Here is an 11,599-nt window from a genome sequence, read left to right as displayed (position 1 = left end):
AAATCTGCACTCTCATTGGTCACATACTCTGAAAGAAACCAATCAAACACGAGGAAGTCTGGACACCGCCTCTATGAATCAGCCAATCGCGGATACAGAATGGTCCCCTTTCCCTAAACTGACTGGTCTTGTTTTTCCAACTTCTTAAAACATTGAGGAATGTTAAAGCCTTATTATAAGCAATATACTTATAGGAAAACTGGCACTACTACTTATACAGAAACAACTACTACTAATCATTTAAATAATAATATTGATAATATAATCATTCATAATAGTTTCAGAAAATATGAAAAGTTAACTAATTAATTAAATGACAGTAATAATAAGATGTCTATGAAAAACATTCTTTGATTTCTTCACTTCTCCCAAAGTGTAATTAATTGAAAAAAAACAGAATGAAATCGAAGTAGATCTTAAACTATATTGTATACCAAACAGCTTATTTGTGTCTCAAACAAGAAGGGTCTATATCAGAGTTACTAAATGAAAGTCCAAGGAGTCCTGATTGCATCATATTTTGAATACAAGTGAGCTGATAGAGATAACAATCCATGGGAGCAGCAAGCATCTCAGCTAACTGCCTGAGTGCTCAGTCCGATCAATAAGTGGGAAAGATGCATTCAGCAGTCTTAAGGTGGCTTTCACTGTAAAGCTTTGTCATAGCAATTATTATTTTCTGTGGTCTTTATTCTGCAGCTCACAACATTAAACACAAAGAAGGGCAAATATCACATCCTTTGTGGCATCATTTTAAATTTAATAGGAGATGTTTTACCATAATATCCAGCAATGACTGAAATACACTAATACTGTTGCATGTGGGGTGGAGTACCTTAAAACGCTCAATGACAAAGCCCTGCCCTCATCTTCACCGAAACAGTGTTTGGCATTTCTGTTATTTGTCAGATGGAACATCTGTTAGAAAATTGAATTTTTTTTAGAAAAGTAGTACATTGTAAGGAGGATACAATTTAACATGGGTTTGTGATTTGGATTTCTGGAGTCTGCTGCTGCTTTATGGAAACAATGTATGCTGAAACCTAAGACATATTTACCAGGATGTTGATAAGGCTGTTTTATTCTCAGATGTCAACTCCATCTGGCTGAAAGGACCTATGATCCATCTGTAATCCGGGTACCTCAGGGGACCCACACCGGGATGCTACGGAGATGATGAACACATGGTGAGTGTAAAGGGTACGGTTTAAAAATGTTAGTGTTTCTGGGTTTGGTATGTCATTGGCAAACAAAAGCTGTAGTTTAAAGTCTGTTTGTTTTTTTAGTATTGTATGTCTTTTAATAATGGACCAAGAGTCTCTTTAAATAAAGCTGATGATGATGATGTTTTAATTTATTAAGCCATTCATATCCAACAAATTAAAGAATGATGAACCTTTATCAATTAAAAAAATATGTATTCACCTTTAAAACTAGATTGAATACTTTTCTATAGCCTACATGCCATACTTCAAATGGACTCTTTATTGTCTTTTTGACCAGATATGTAAAATGTAGCATGACTGTCATGAATTTCAGGAAGGCTCCAAAGAAATCCAAGGAAACGCTGCACTGTCCCTTTGTATCCAGATGGTGGTGCACTTGAAGTTAATAATGGATTACTCCCTTACTCCAAACCGGTAGTGGTTAGATTTTTTGCTTTTCAAAAGATACTGTTGCAACTTGTATTTTAACAAAAGTGCACGAAAAACTATATTATTGTTTCACATGCATTAGCCTTTGCAAAAAACCCACAACAACAACAAAAAGACACCAGGAGCTCATTTGCAACGTAGTGGCTACCCAATATGACTTTAACTATAGTATATTATGTATAGTCTGACCTTGTATAAAGACCCTAATACTATAAAAATATGCAGTTTATTTTTAATAACCAAAACAGCGGTTTGAACAAAGTGGGAGGGATTAAATTGTGCTATAGTTGCGCAGTGTGAGGGATGCTTGCAACTCTTGTTATGACTGCAAGGTCCTGTTTCAATCACTGGCGTCAGACGGACGCACGACACCAACTCAAACCTTTTCACCTTCTCCTGAACAACGTAAATATTGATTGAAAAGCAAGGACGTGCCGAGCAACTAATGGGAGTTTTAATTTGAAAGTGCTTCACGGGACTTTAACAGTATCCCTCGTCGTGTCACTTTGAGGGTCCGACGGATTTTTTCGCTTGTATCACGACTGGGATATAAAACTTTTCCTCTTATTATATTTTGTGGCTCGTAAAAGCGACAAGCCTATGACCTTCACGTCCAACAATATTGCAACATTTACCGGATACAAGGTTATTTGATACAACTTTACGGTTTTTAGAAGTTCGACTTTTTCCCTTTTCTTTGAATGCGTTGCAAATATGATGATGTCACCGACGCCACTTTTTCCTGAAGTTATGGCGGAGCACAACTTTTCTAACTTCTCTTGGTAAGCACACACAGGCTACTGGCTCTTAGCATGGCTACTCTTTTGAATTGGGTTTGAAATGTTAACTACAACTGTAAAACTGCTTCTCCTTAGGACACATGACCACGACATGCATCGCTTGAACAAGTGAAATTTGAATGGAGGGTGAATGTGCAGTGAAGTTTAACGATAGAGTTTGCCGCTGAGGGCCTTCAGGCAATTTCACAGCAATAACTGGATCTACCAGGCCTTATAAAAACACACGTAGCTACTAATAGCTTCTGTGGTTGTGTAGCCTAAATCATGCACGCCTTTCAGTGGTAGGCGTAGTTTACTAGTATGTTTTGTAAGTTTGGATTTATTGAAACTCAATTGAAGCCGTTCAAAAGTCACTTTAGCGAGCCTCTCTACACAACTCTCCTGAAATCAGAGGTGGAAGAAGTACTCAGATATTGTACTTCAGTAAAAGTAGAACTACCACAGTGTAGGAAAACTCTGTTTCAAGTAAAAGTCCTACATTCAAAATGTTACTCAAGTAAAAGTACAAAAGTGTTAGCATCAAAATGTACCAGAAGTAAAAGTACTCATGATGCAGATTGGCCTTTTCCAGATTGATATATAACATGTGTTGGTTATAATTATTGTGTTTATCAAAGCTGGTAAGGGTGAAGTTTACTTTGTATACTGTAGGGTAGCTTGTGAATTTACTCATTTTTAATGGTTGTTTATATTTCACATCATTAATCAAAATCTGCAAAGTAACTACATTTATTAAATACATGTAGTGTATAAGTAAATAGAGTAAAAGTACACTATTTACCTCTGATCTGTAGTGGGGCAGATACAAAGTAGCAACACAAAAGTAATACTCAGGTAAAGTGCAAGTCTCTCAAAAGTGTCTTGACTCCAGTACTTGAGTAAATGTACTTAGTTACTTTGCACCACTGCCCAAGATGTGCTGACATTGATCTTACCTATGACTTTAAAGACTTAAGCGAAGTCATAGAAACTCTGCTGTGGATGAAACCATTGTGCTGGTAATTTATAGCTGACTGTGCTATGTAGACTGACCTGTTATGTAGAACAGATCTAAGCAGAGAGGAGTAAAGTCTGGACTTCACATTTACTGTTGATACACATTTTTATGGATGAATCACAGTGCTTGCTTTGAACACGATTCCTGTATCATGTTAGGAAGAGTGGAAGAATTACAGTCTTCCAAGTTCTTGACTTTCTGAAACATTGGTATGTCTGCTGTGACAGGTAACCACTAACTGCAGTAAATCATCTCCTCAGTGTTAACAGGTCTTTGTTTGGGACACACCAGAGATAATTAGGAGTTTTGCTGAGTAAAAGTATACACAATTAAAACGAAGACCAAGAATCAGTGACACTTCTGGATATACAAGTTGAACTAACTCTTTGTATTGAAATCAAAGTGAAAGAGGGATCACATTTGTTTGAGGACGGGTAGGTCCAACTTAATTCGTTTTTTTCTTCAAGTCACTGAGTAGTTGACAAAGAACATTGGTTTGGAAGAAGCACATATTTCTTTGTTTAGTTAACCAGTTTTTTAAAGTTATTCCTTCCCTTTATCTCTTTGTATAATAGTCCTAATGTGTGAAACTTGTATGATCCAAACTGTTACGTTTTAGTCTTCTTTTGCTGCCTGACCATGCAGAAAGAAAGAGTCTGTTGAAAGCATATACTGTAAATAACACGACTGACCTCTGTGGTGGCCTGAGATTCTCCTGGTCTGAGTGGATTAGTTTGTCTACATAGCTCTGCTGCTCCACCTACAATGAAAGGGAAAGGACAATGGCTAGTTTAATCCTAAAAAAAGCACATGTGGTATTCCTTCAACTACTACTATAGTGTGATATAGTGTAGGGTTGAGAGTTTAATAAGCACATTGGAACAATAAACTGGTCCGACTGACACATTCGCTTGACTTTTCTCTCACGTTTCTGATAGGGTTTGCTACTAAGCTACAGATATAACCCAGTAAAACGCTTTAATCGCATTGTCCTATGAGAGGTTTGATTGCATTCTGAGATTAGATCAAACAAGTTCTCGATACATTAACACATCTTTGGTCTGTCACATTTTTCTGTCTGTGATACCACAGCTGCTTTTTCAGTGGTAAAAAAATGCCACAATTGAAGCTACATATTTGATATTCTATAGATAGATTTAGGTTGAGACTATGCATTTAAACATTTGTACATCCTCAGAAAGATTGTCTGGCAAATTTAACTTAAATACTTTTTTTCATGGTGGAAAATCATTTACCCTCTATTTAAATCTGCAGACTACTCTTTTACACTTCAACACTGAGTCTGCACACCACCAATATCCTCCCAAAGAAGTAAGAGAACTAATGTAATATTGATTAGACTTTGCTTTGAAGCCCTTGCACTGCTTATACTGTGTGTGGTTTTCTTTTTTTCCAGACCATTGAGTGCATTTGGCTTTACTAATGGAGCACCTTCAGGGAGCGTGGAAGACCCTGAGCAACGGCTTCGGAATGAAGGACTCAGCGTTTGAGGGCCCGTGCCTTTCCCCCACCATGGTCCAGGGCTTTCCCTACCAGCGCCGCTCCTCGGACGACAGCAAGATCCCAGACTCCAAGACTAGCAGCACTATTCGTGTCTACCTCCCGAACCAGCAGCGCACCGTGGTGAGTCGCTTTTTCCTGCTGGAAGAAGATGGCATACAAGGCTGATGAAATACTGATGTACAGTTACTTAGAAGAATATGGAAGGGTTAACCTTTTTTCTCTCCCCTCAGGTAAACGTGCGACCAGGTATGACTTTGTACAATTGCCTGATTAAAGCACTAAAGGTGCGAGGTCTGCAGCCTCAGTGCTGCGCTGTCTTCAGGCTGCAGCCAGGAGAGAGGAGGTGAGCTCAGGACTGTTTGAAACATCAGAGATTGAACTAGACACAATATTTCCTCTTACTGTTATTTTTCTTGCTTTGATATCCCCTCATGTAAAGCCTTTTGTTTGTTCTTTTTTACAGTAAAAAATTACGAATGGATTGGCACACCGATTCCTCCTCCCTGATTGGAGAAGAGCTACAGGTGGAGGTTTTAGACCATGTTCCATTGACAACACATAATTTTGTGAGTATCTGAAGTATTTGCATTAAGCTTACACTTAATTCAGTTCAGAGTATCACTGCTGAAGTAATACATGTGTATTTTCTTTGTCATTTTCAGGTTCGGAAAACATATCTGAAACTAGCGTTCTGTGATATTTGCCAGAAGTTTCTGTTGAACGGTTTCCGCTGCCAAACATGCGGCTACAAATTCCATGAGCATTGCAGCACCAAAGTGCCCACGATGTGTGTGGACTGGAGTAACATCAGACAACTCCTGTAAGTGTCTTCAATAGCACATTCTGTAACATTACATTATGATGAATCCATTATAGAAATACAACTGACAGACATACTTGCCATCGTAGAGCCACGCTTTCTTTTAGCTTAAGCTTATAATGTACTTACATTTTGAATCTAATCAAAGCTGAGGTTGGATTCATAGTGCATGAGAAATAGTGTTGAGGTAAAAAAGAGAAAGCATGTTCTGCTGATACTACAGGTCTCCTGATTTAGCTCCTATATATGGATTTGCGTACTCACACTGAGAATAGAAGCTTATTAGCGTTATTTTGCATGCAGGCTGCAGGACTGATAGTTATCATTTGTAGGATCCATATCATTGACAGTGGCGAGATCAAGCCTTTCACCTGCCAACCATTGTATTCTTTAGCAGTCGGCTGTTATTTGATTAAACTCTGACACATTCCCACGCACTGAGGGTCTTTATCGCTGTCGATCTTCAGGTTGTGTCCGACACCTGGCGACAGCAGCGGCCCGTCCCTGCCCTCGCTCACGTCCCGGCGAATGAGAGAATCCTTGACACGGTTTCCAAGGTCAGGCAACACTTTTATCTCTGATCGATCCACAACCCATATTCATTGTGGTTAAGATAAATACTCAAATCTACTGTAGCTTTGCCCTCAAGATGGAGTTTTTGCCATTTTTAGTGACAAATAAAAGGACATTTTTGGAGACAGAGAACCTACACACACAAATACAAACTACATAACAAATATTTTTGCAGATTTGAGCCCACCTCTTCTACGGTCAAAGGGGCAAAAAGGAGACAGTACTTCTTTTTAGACGGGTTTCCTTGTATACAAACCAAATGTATGCTTACATTCAGTTAGGGCTGCTCAATTAATCATATTTTAATCGCAATTACGATTATGGCTAGCAACGATTACGAAAACAACGTAATCGAAATAAAACGATTATTTTTTTATTATTATTACTTTTTTTTTTTTTTATTAATTAAAAAAAAAAAAAATTCAGTTGATATACACTGAAAGTTCAGGGTAATCAACTGTTAAAAACATACTGTTCAAATTGTTTTCTCCAATAAATTGATGTTTTCAAAGTGCTAAATGGATAATCGTTTTTAATAATCGTGATATCAATTATTGACCCAAATAATCGAGATTATGATTTTTGCCATAATCGAGCAGCCCTACATTCAGTGTTGCTTACCAAAGCGCATTGTGTGTATCATCGCTCTACCAAATTAGTCCAATGCATTTTCTTTCACATAAAACATTTGAAAGTATTTCAAACCCGGCATTGTTTACTTGCTCACAGTCTACCTCTTCTACTTTGCTACATATCGCAACGTCTAACATAAGGAACATGTAACACATCAAGTGCTTCCTTGTACACAACATGAACAAAACGGGGACCTTCACAAAGAACCAAGTGTGGAACAATGGCGTATTTAGGCAGCTGTGAACATGATCATTTCCTGTTTTTTGCAAATCAGTCTTATTGTGATGTGTAAGGCACCTAATCTGAATTGAATTAAATCCTATTTCTAATGACGTCCTCAGCTTTGAGGTTTTAGCAGTCTAAGAGCTGATGTAATGAGAGGCGTGAAAAGAGCCTGTTGTTTCAGCAGCACTTCAAATGGTTAAAAAGCACTCTGAGCTGCCAAATTAGCGCTCGCAGAGTATCAAGTTGTTCCATGCAGAGCGATCTCAAATACTCTTTGGAAACATAGTCCTGTGCTGCCAGAAGGGGGATTGTTCTTGAAGAGAGCAGTGCATGGTTGTAATTGTGATTTAATATGATCTCTATGATTAAATACGTCATTCACTCTTCGTCGCCCCATTTTAAACAGCAGCTACAGCCCAGCTGTTAATAATCCAGTAACAGGAACACTCTTGTTCATATGTTTTTGGATATTTGAACTGGATCAGGTTTTGTGCATTTTTAAAGTGAACATCTCAAGTCAGACTAACATTTGGTTTGTTAGCTGATTTACATATTGGGCTGGTGAGCTTTGTACTCAGCTGAGCCAATACTGATATTGGCAAACATCAAGGACAAAATAGCTCTACTTTGTGAAGTGAGCCAAACATGGGGAAGGCCAAAGTAAAACTACTAATAACTACTTCACCGCAGTGTGTTTTTCCCCCATAGTATTATGCATGCGTGGTAGCAGTTTGTTGACGACACAACCTCAACATATGATTCTTGACTGGGGAAAAATAACAAACGAAACCTGAAAGCCACTGCATCAACCACCGCCACACCCACCACAGTACAGATTATAAAGAATTCACTGTTTGCTCTCCTGTCATTGGTGCATGTGCATTTTGAAGCAGTGACAAGAGACGTAGACGAACAATAGCTGTTCTCTGGTAATATTTGGTCCTTGTCCACCTTTTACAGCTCGGCCCACCGATATTCCACCCCTCATGCCTTCAACTACACCGCGCCTTGCACGCCCGCAGGCGGCTGGCTCTCCCAGAGGCAGCGCTCCACCTCCACACCCAACGTCCACATGGTTAGCACTACCCTGCCTGTAGACTGCAGCATGATTGAGGTAACTACACACCACCCTCTTGGGTACTCCTGTAGGTTGAAGCCACTCCTAAAATATCTCCTGCCCGAGAGGGATCTTGCCCTCTTACGTACATCTCAGGCATTCCAACTATCTGCTTCTTTCTACCTCTTATCTGTGTCAAGTGATTCACCTGAATAGCGTTGAGCCGGTTTTATGTTATTTTAAAATGTGCCACACTTGACTTCCCCCTCTTCAGGTCTAGCTTCTGCATTTTTCACTCATGTTCTTGCATAATCAGCTCTATATTTCCTCTATATTGTGTTCAGGTAGTAACTGAGAACTATTATTTTCCTCGCTCCTTCCTTACTTTGCTTTACTCTGTCCCTTTCCCCCCCCCTGTCTTCACTTGCCTGTTGTATTGTGTACCCTGCTGGGGAGTAGCTAGACTGCCTGAACACGTCCCCCAGCTCCTGGTGCCATAGGTTCTGGCTGAAGAGGAAAGTAGGTATTGTGCACTTCTCCCAGTCTTTTGTTGAGGCCTCATCCGAGAGACCAGAAAAGGTTAGAAAGCGGTGCGTCTGTGTGCAGTCTGAATTGCATGCATTGCAAACAGACTATCTGCATTCATATCTCAGTACGGAAGTCAAACCATGAGTGACTGCACAGCATGTTGTTCACTGTGTTTACTGACACCATTTTTTTTTTTTGCCTCTAGGATGCAATGCGTGATCATGACTCGTGTAAGTACCCGCTCTACTTTTCTCCTGGTGTGTACTATTTTGTGTTGCATCACACTTCATCCTTACACTGTCAACTCAAATCTCCCCCTTTTGATTGTGCATTCATTTGAAACAAGTGTAATAATTCAAAACTTGTTCTGTTTCTTGACTGCTCTGTTTCCCACCAAATTGGGACATTTCTCATCAAAGCATTAATAATATTTAATAGAGGTAAAAAAATAGCTTAACACTACAGGTGGATTTGTATGTGATTAACCATCAAACAAGGAAAAAAGGCTCTACAGACACATTGTAATTAATCAATACACAACTTTTACATTCATTCATATCAACAAATGTGTCACCTATTTATTTTATCATTGGCCATATTAGCTCCCTTTTGTTGAGCCTGATAGAAGCATGAAGGAGGAGGATTGGACAGGAGTCAACATTGGCCTTTTTCTATTGTTGTGGGCATATAGATCACACTTATATCCCATTTAATGAAATCTTAAATATCCAACACTATATAAATGTCATCCTCTGTAGATTCAGTAGTAAATTATTTTGATGGTGATGATCCATACTTAATCACTTTTTTCTCTAATCTTGAAGCGGGTAGTTCCCCCAGCCAGAGCCCCACAGGCTGGTCCCAGCCTCCGTCCAAAGCCCCCGCCCCCAACCAGCGAGAGAGGGCACCGTCCTTCAACACTCATGAGAAAAATAAAATTGTAAGTCCGATGCATTGTTTGTATGCCGGTGTCGAAGTAGTTAATGACATTTACTATCAAAACACTTTCAAAGTAGTTTTTTAAGAAGTGTACTTTGCTGCATTTCACTAGTGGAGTAAAACAATCCTGCAGCCATTTATTTCCTGCTTATATGCTGTATATAAATAGAAAATACTTTCAGACCAGTTATGGAGAACAGTGTCTGATGATAACTGGTTTGATTGATTGGTTATGAGTCTCACATAAATTGCTCCTTCTCTATTTCTGTTCCTCCAGAGGCCTCGGGACAAGCGGGACTCTAGTTACTACTGGGAGATCGAGGCCAGCGAGGTCTATCTGAACAACCGCATCGGTTCTGGCTCATTTGGAACCGTGTACAAAGGGAAATGGCATGGTAGGAATGTATTTCAGATGGGGCAGGGCACTTGTCCATACTACACTTAACAATTACAAAAGATTCACCTGTGCCCATAAGGATTTTCATATGGGCTCACAGGGGATTCTTGGGGATCATGGGGATCTGAGCAGAGTCTTTTTGTTGTAGGTGATGTAGCTGTGAAGATATTAAAGGTGACCAACCCAACACCGGAGCAGTTTCAGGCATTCAGAAATGAAGTGGCAGTCCTAAGGTAAAGGTTATGCATCAATACATTTACACAATAACCCTTTTTAAAGCTAGGTTTTTCAGCTGTTTCAAAATGTCACCGCAAAATGTTATGTTATCTCCAATTTGTTGTTTCCTCTCCTTCTCTACCTCACAGGAAAACACGACATGTCAACATCCTGTTGTTCATGGGCTACATGACGAAGGACAACCTGGCCATAGTGACCCAGTGGTGTGAGGGCAGCAGTCTCTACAAACACCTTCACGTCCTGGAGACCAACTTCAAGATAATCCAGCTCATCGACATCGCCAGGCAGACGGCTCAGGGCATGGAGTAAGTCCTGAGAAATGGATCTTTCCTGATTTGCAAAATTAAAAGAAACCAAAATATCATAACAAAAATTCTCTCATTTTCAGCTATCTGCATGCAAAGAACATCATTCATCGTGACATGAAGTCCAACAGTATCCTTTCTATTAGCTGTGTGTGCTTTGTGTGAAAGATAAAAGCACTTCATGCACTTTAACCTGTTTTTCAGGTCTCAGGCTCGAAAATGACATTCCCAGAACAAATGACTATAACTTCCCTTCTAAAAGGGTTAAATTAATAATCTTTTCTCTCAAAGCAATGATAAACCTGTGAGTTGGATGTAGAAAAGTCAGAATCAATATAGATGTTTTTATTTTAAAGTAAATTCAGATTGAACATAGTAAAAAAATGTAAATGATAGTTTCTGTCCAAAGAAAACCATGACTTATAGTGAAAACCACCCTTGAATGATGGGATAGTAGACAAAAAGCTTTAGGAATCCAAACTATAACATATAATAAGTACCCTGTATCAAGATTGATGCAAAACAAGTGACATTTGACCTTTTTTAGAGAAGTTTAGAAGAAAAAAAACACCTCTGGGGTCATTTGGGTGTATTTGCCATATCTCTGAAAACCCATCGGTCGATTTTGATTGACACCTCTTTTGAGCCGTTAGAGCCAATAGAATCGAGGGGAAGTTCCTGAATCCATCTAAACATTACCATTGGTGAATGAGAGTGATGCACAGCCAGCATGCCCAAAACCGGAAGCTCTCTTACACTCAGTGGTGTAGTGAGGATTGTTTTACTGGGTGGACGGGGTGGTGGGTGGACGGGAGACACTCGCGCTCGTGAACTGTCAACGGGGGGGGGTTGGGGCCTCTGTGTCGCCTTGGTCAGCGCAACTTACATGATGCCGTTTAAGACAATATA

At 39.5% G+C, this 11,599-nt stretch overlaps 1 protein-coding gene across 5 annotated transcripts in view; it reads left to right on the top strand.

Moving 5' to 3' along the window:
- Positions 1–1,970: 1,970 nt before the first annotated feature.
- raf1a (Raf-1 proto-oncogene, serine/threonine kinase a) overlaps positions 1,971–11,599 on the top strand; it is a 13,044-nt gene continuing 3,415 nt past the window's right edge. The window contains exons 1-15 of one of the 5 annotated variants that reach the window (XM_010786521.1): positions 1,971–2,437; positions 4,728–4,784; positions 4,870–5,096; positions 5,207–5,319; positions 5,440–5,542; positions 5,639–5,796; positions 6,264–6,353; positions 8,188–8,341; positions 8,744–8,803; positions 9,018–9,042; positions 9,637–9,752; positions 10,029–10,146; positions 10,297–10,381; positions 10,514–10,690; positions 10,774–10,820. In XM_010786521.1, the coding sequence (XP_010784823.1) occupies positions 4,896–5,096; positions 5,207–5,319; positions 5,440–5,542; positions 5,639–5,796; positions 6,264–6,353; positions 8,188–8,341; positions 8,744–8,803; positions 9,018–9,042; positions 9,637–9,752; positions 10,029–10,146; positions 10,297–10,381; positions 10,514–10,690; positions 10,774–10,820 (1,447 nt within the window). In that variant the 5' untranslated portion in view covers positions 1,971–2,437; positions 4,728–4,784; positions 4,870–4,895. Of the gene's footprint in view, positions 2,438–4,727; positions 4,785–4,869; positions 5,097–5,206; positions 5,320–5,439; positions 5,543–5,638; positions 5,797–6,263; positions 6,354–8,187; positions 8,342–8,743; positions 8,864–9,017; positions 9,043–9,636; positions 9,753–10,028; positions 10,147–10,296; positions 10,382–10,513; positions 10,691–10,773; positions 10,821–11,599 lie in introns of all 5 variants that reach the window. The other 4 variants (XM_010786519.1, XM_010786520.1, XM_010786522.1 and 1 more) reach the window with 4 other exon arrangements.

The sequence above is a fragment of the Notothenia coriiceps genome, unplaced genomic scaffold, assembly GCF_000735185.1.
Source record: "Notothenia coriiceps isolate Sejong01 unplaced genomic scaffold, NC01 NC01_scaffold00029246, whole genome shotgun sequence".
Taxonomy (NCBI): Eukaryota; Metazoa; Chordata; class Actinopteri; order Perciformes; family Nototheniidae; genus Notothenia; species Notothenia coriiceps.
The sequence above is the reverse complement of the archived record's forward strand: the minus strand, read 5'-3'. Positions and strand labels throughout refer to the sequence as shown.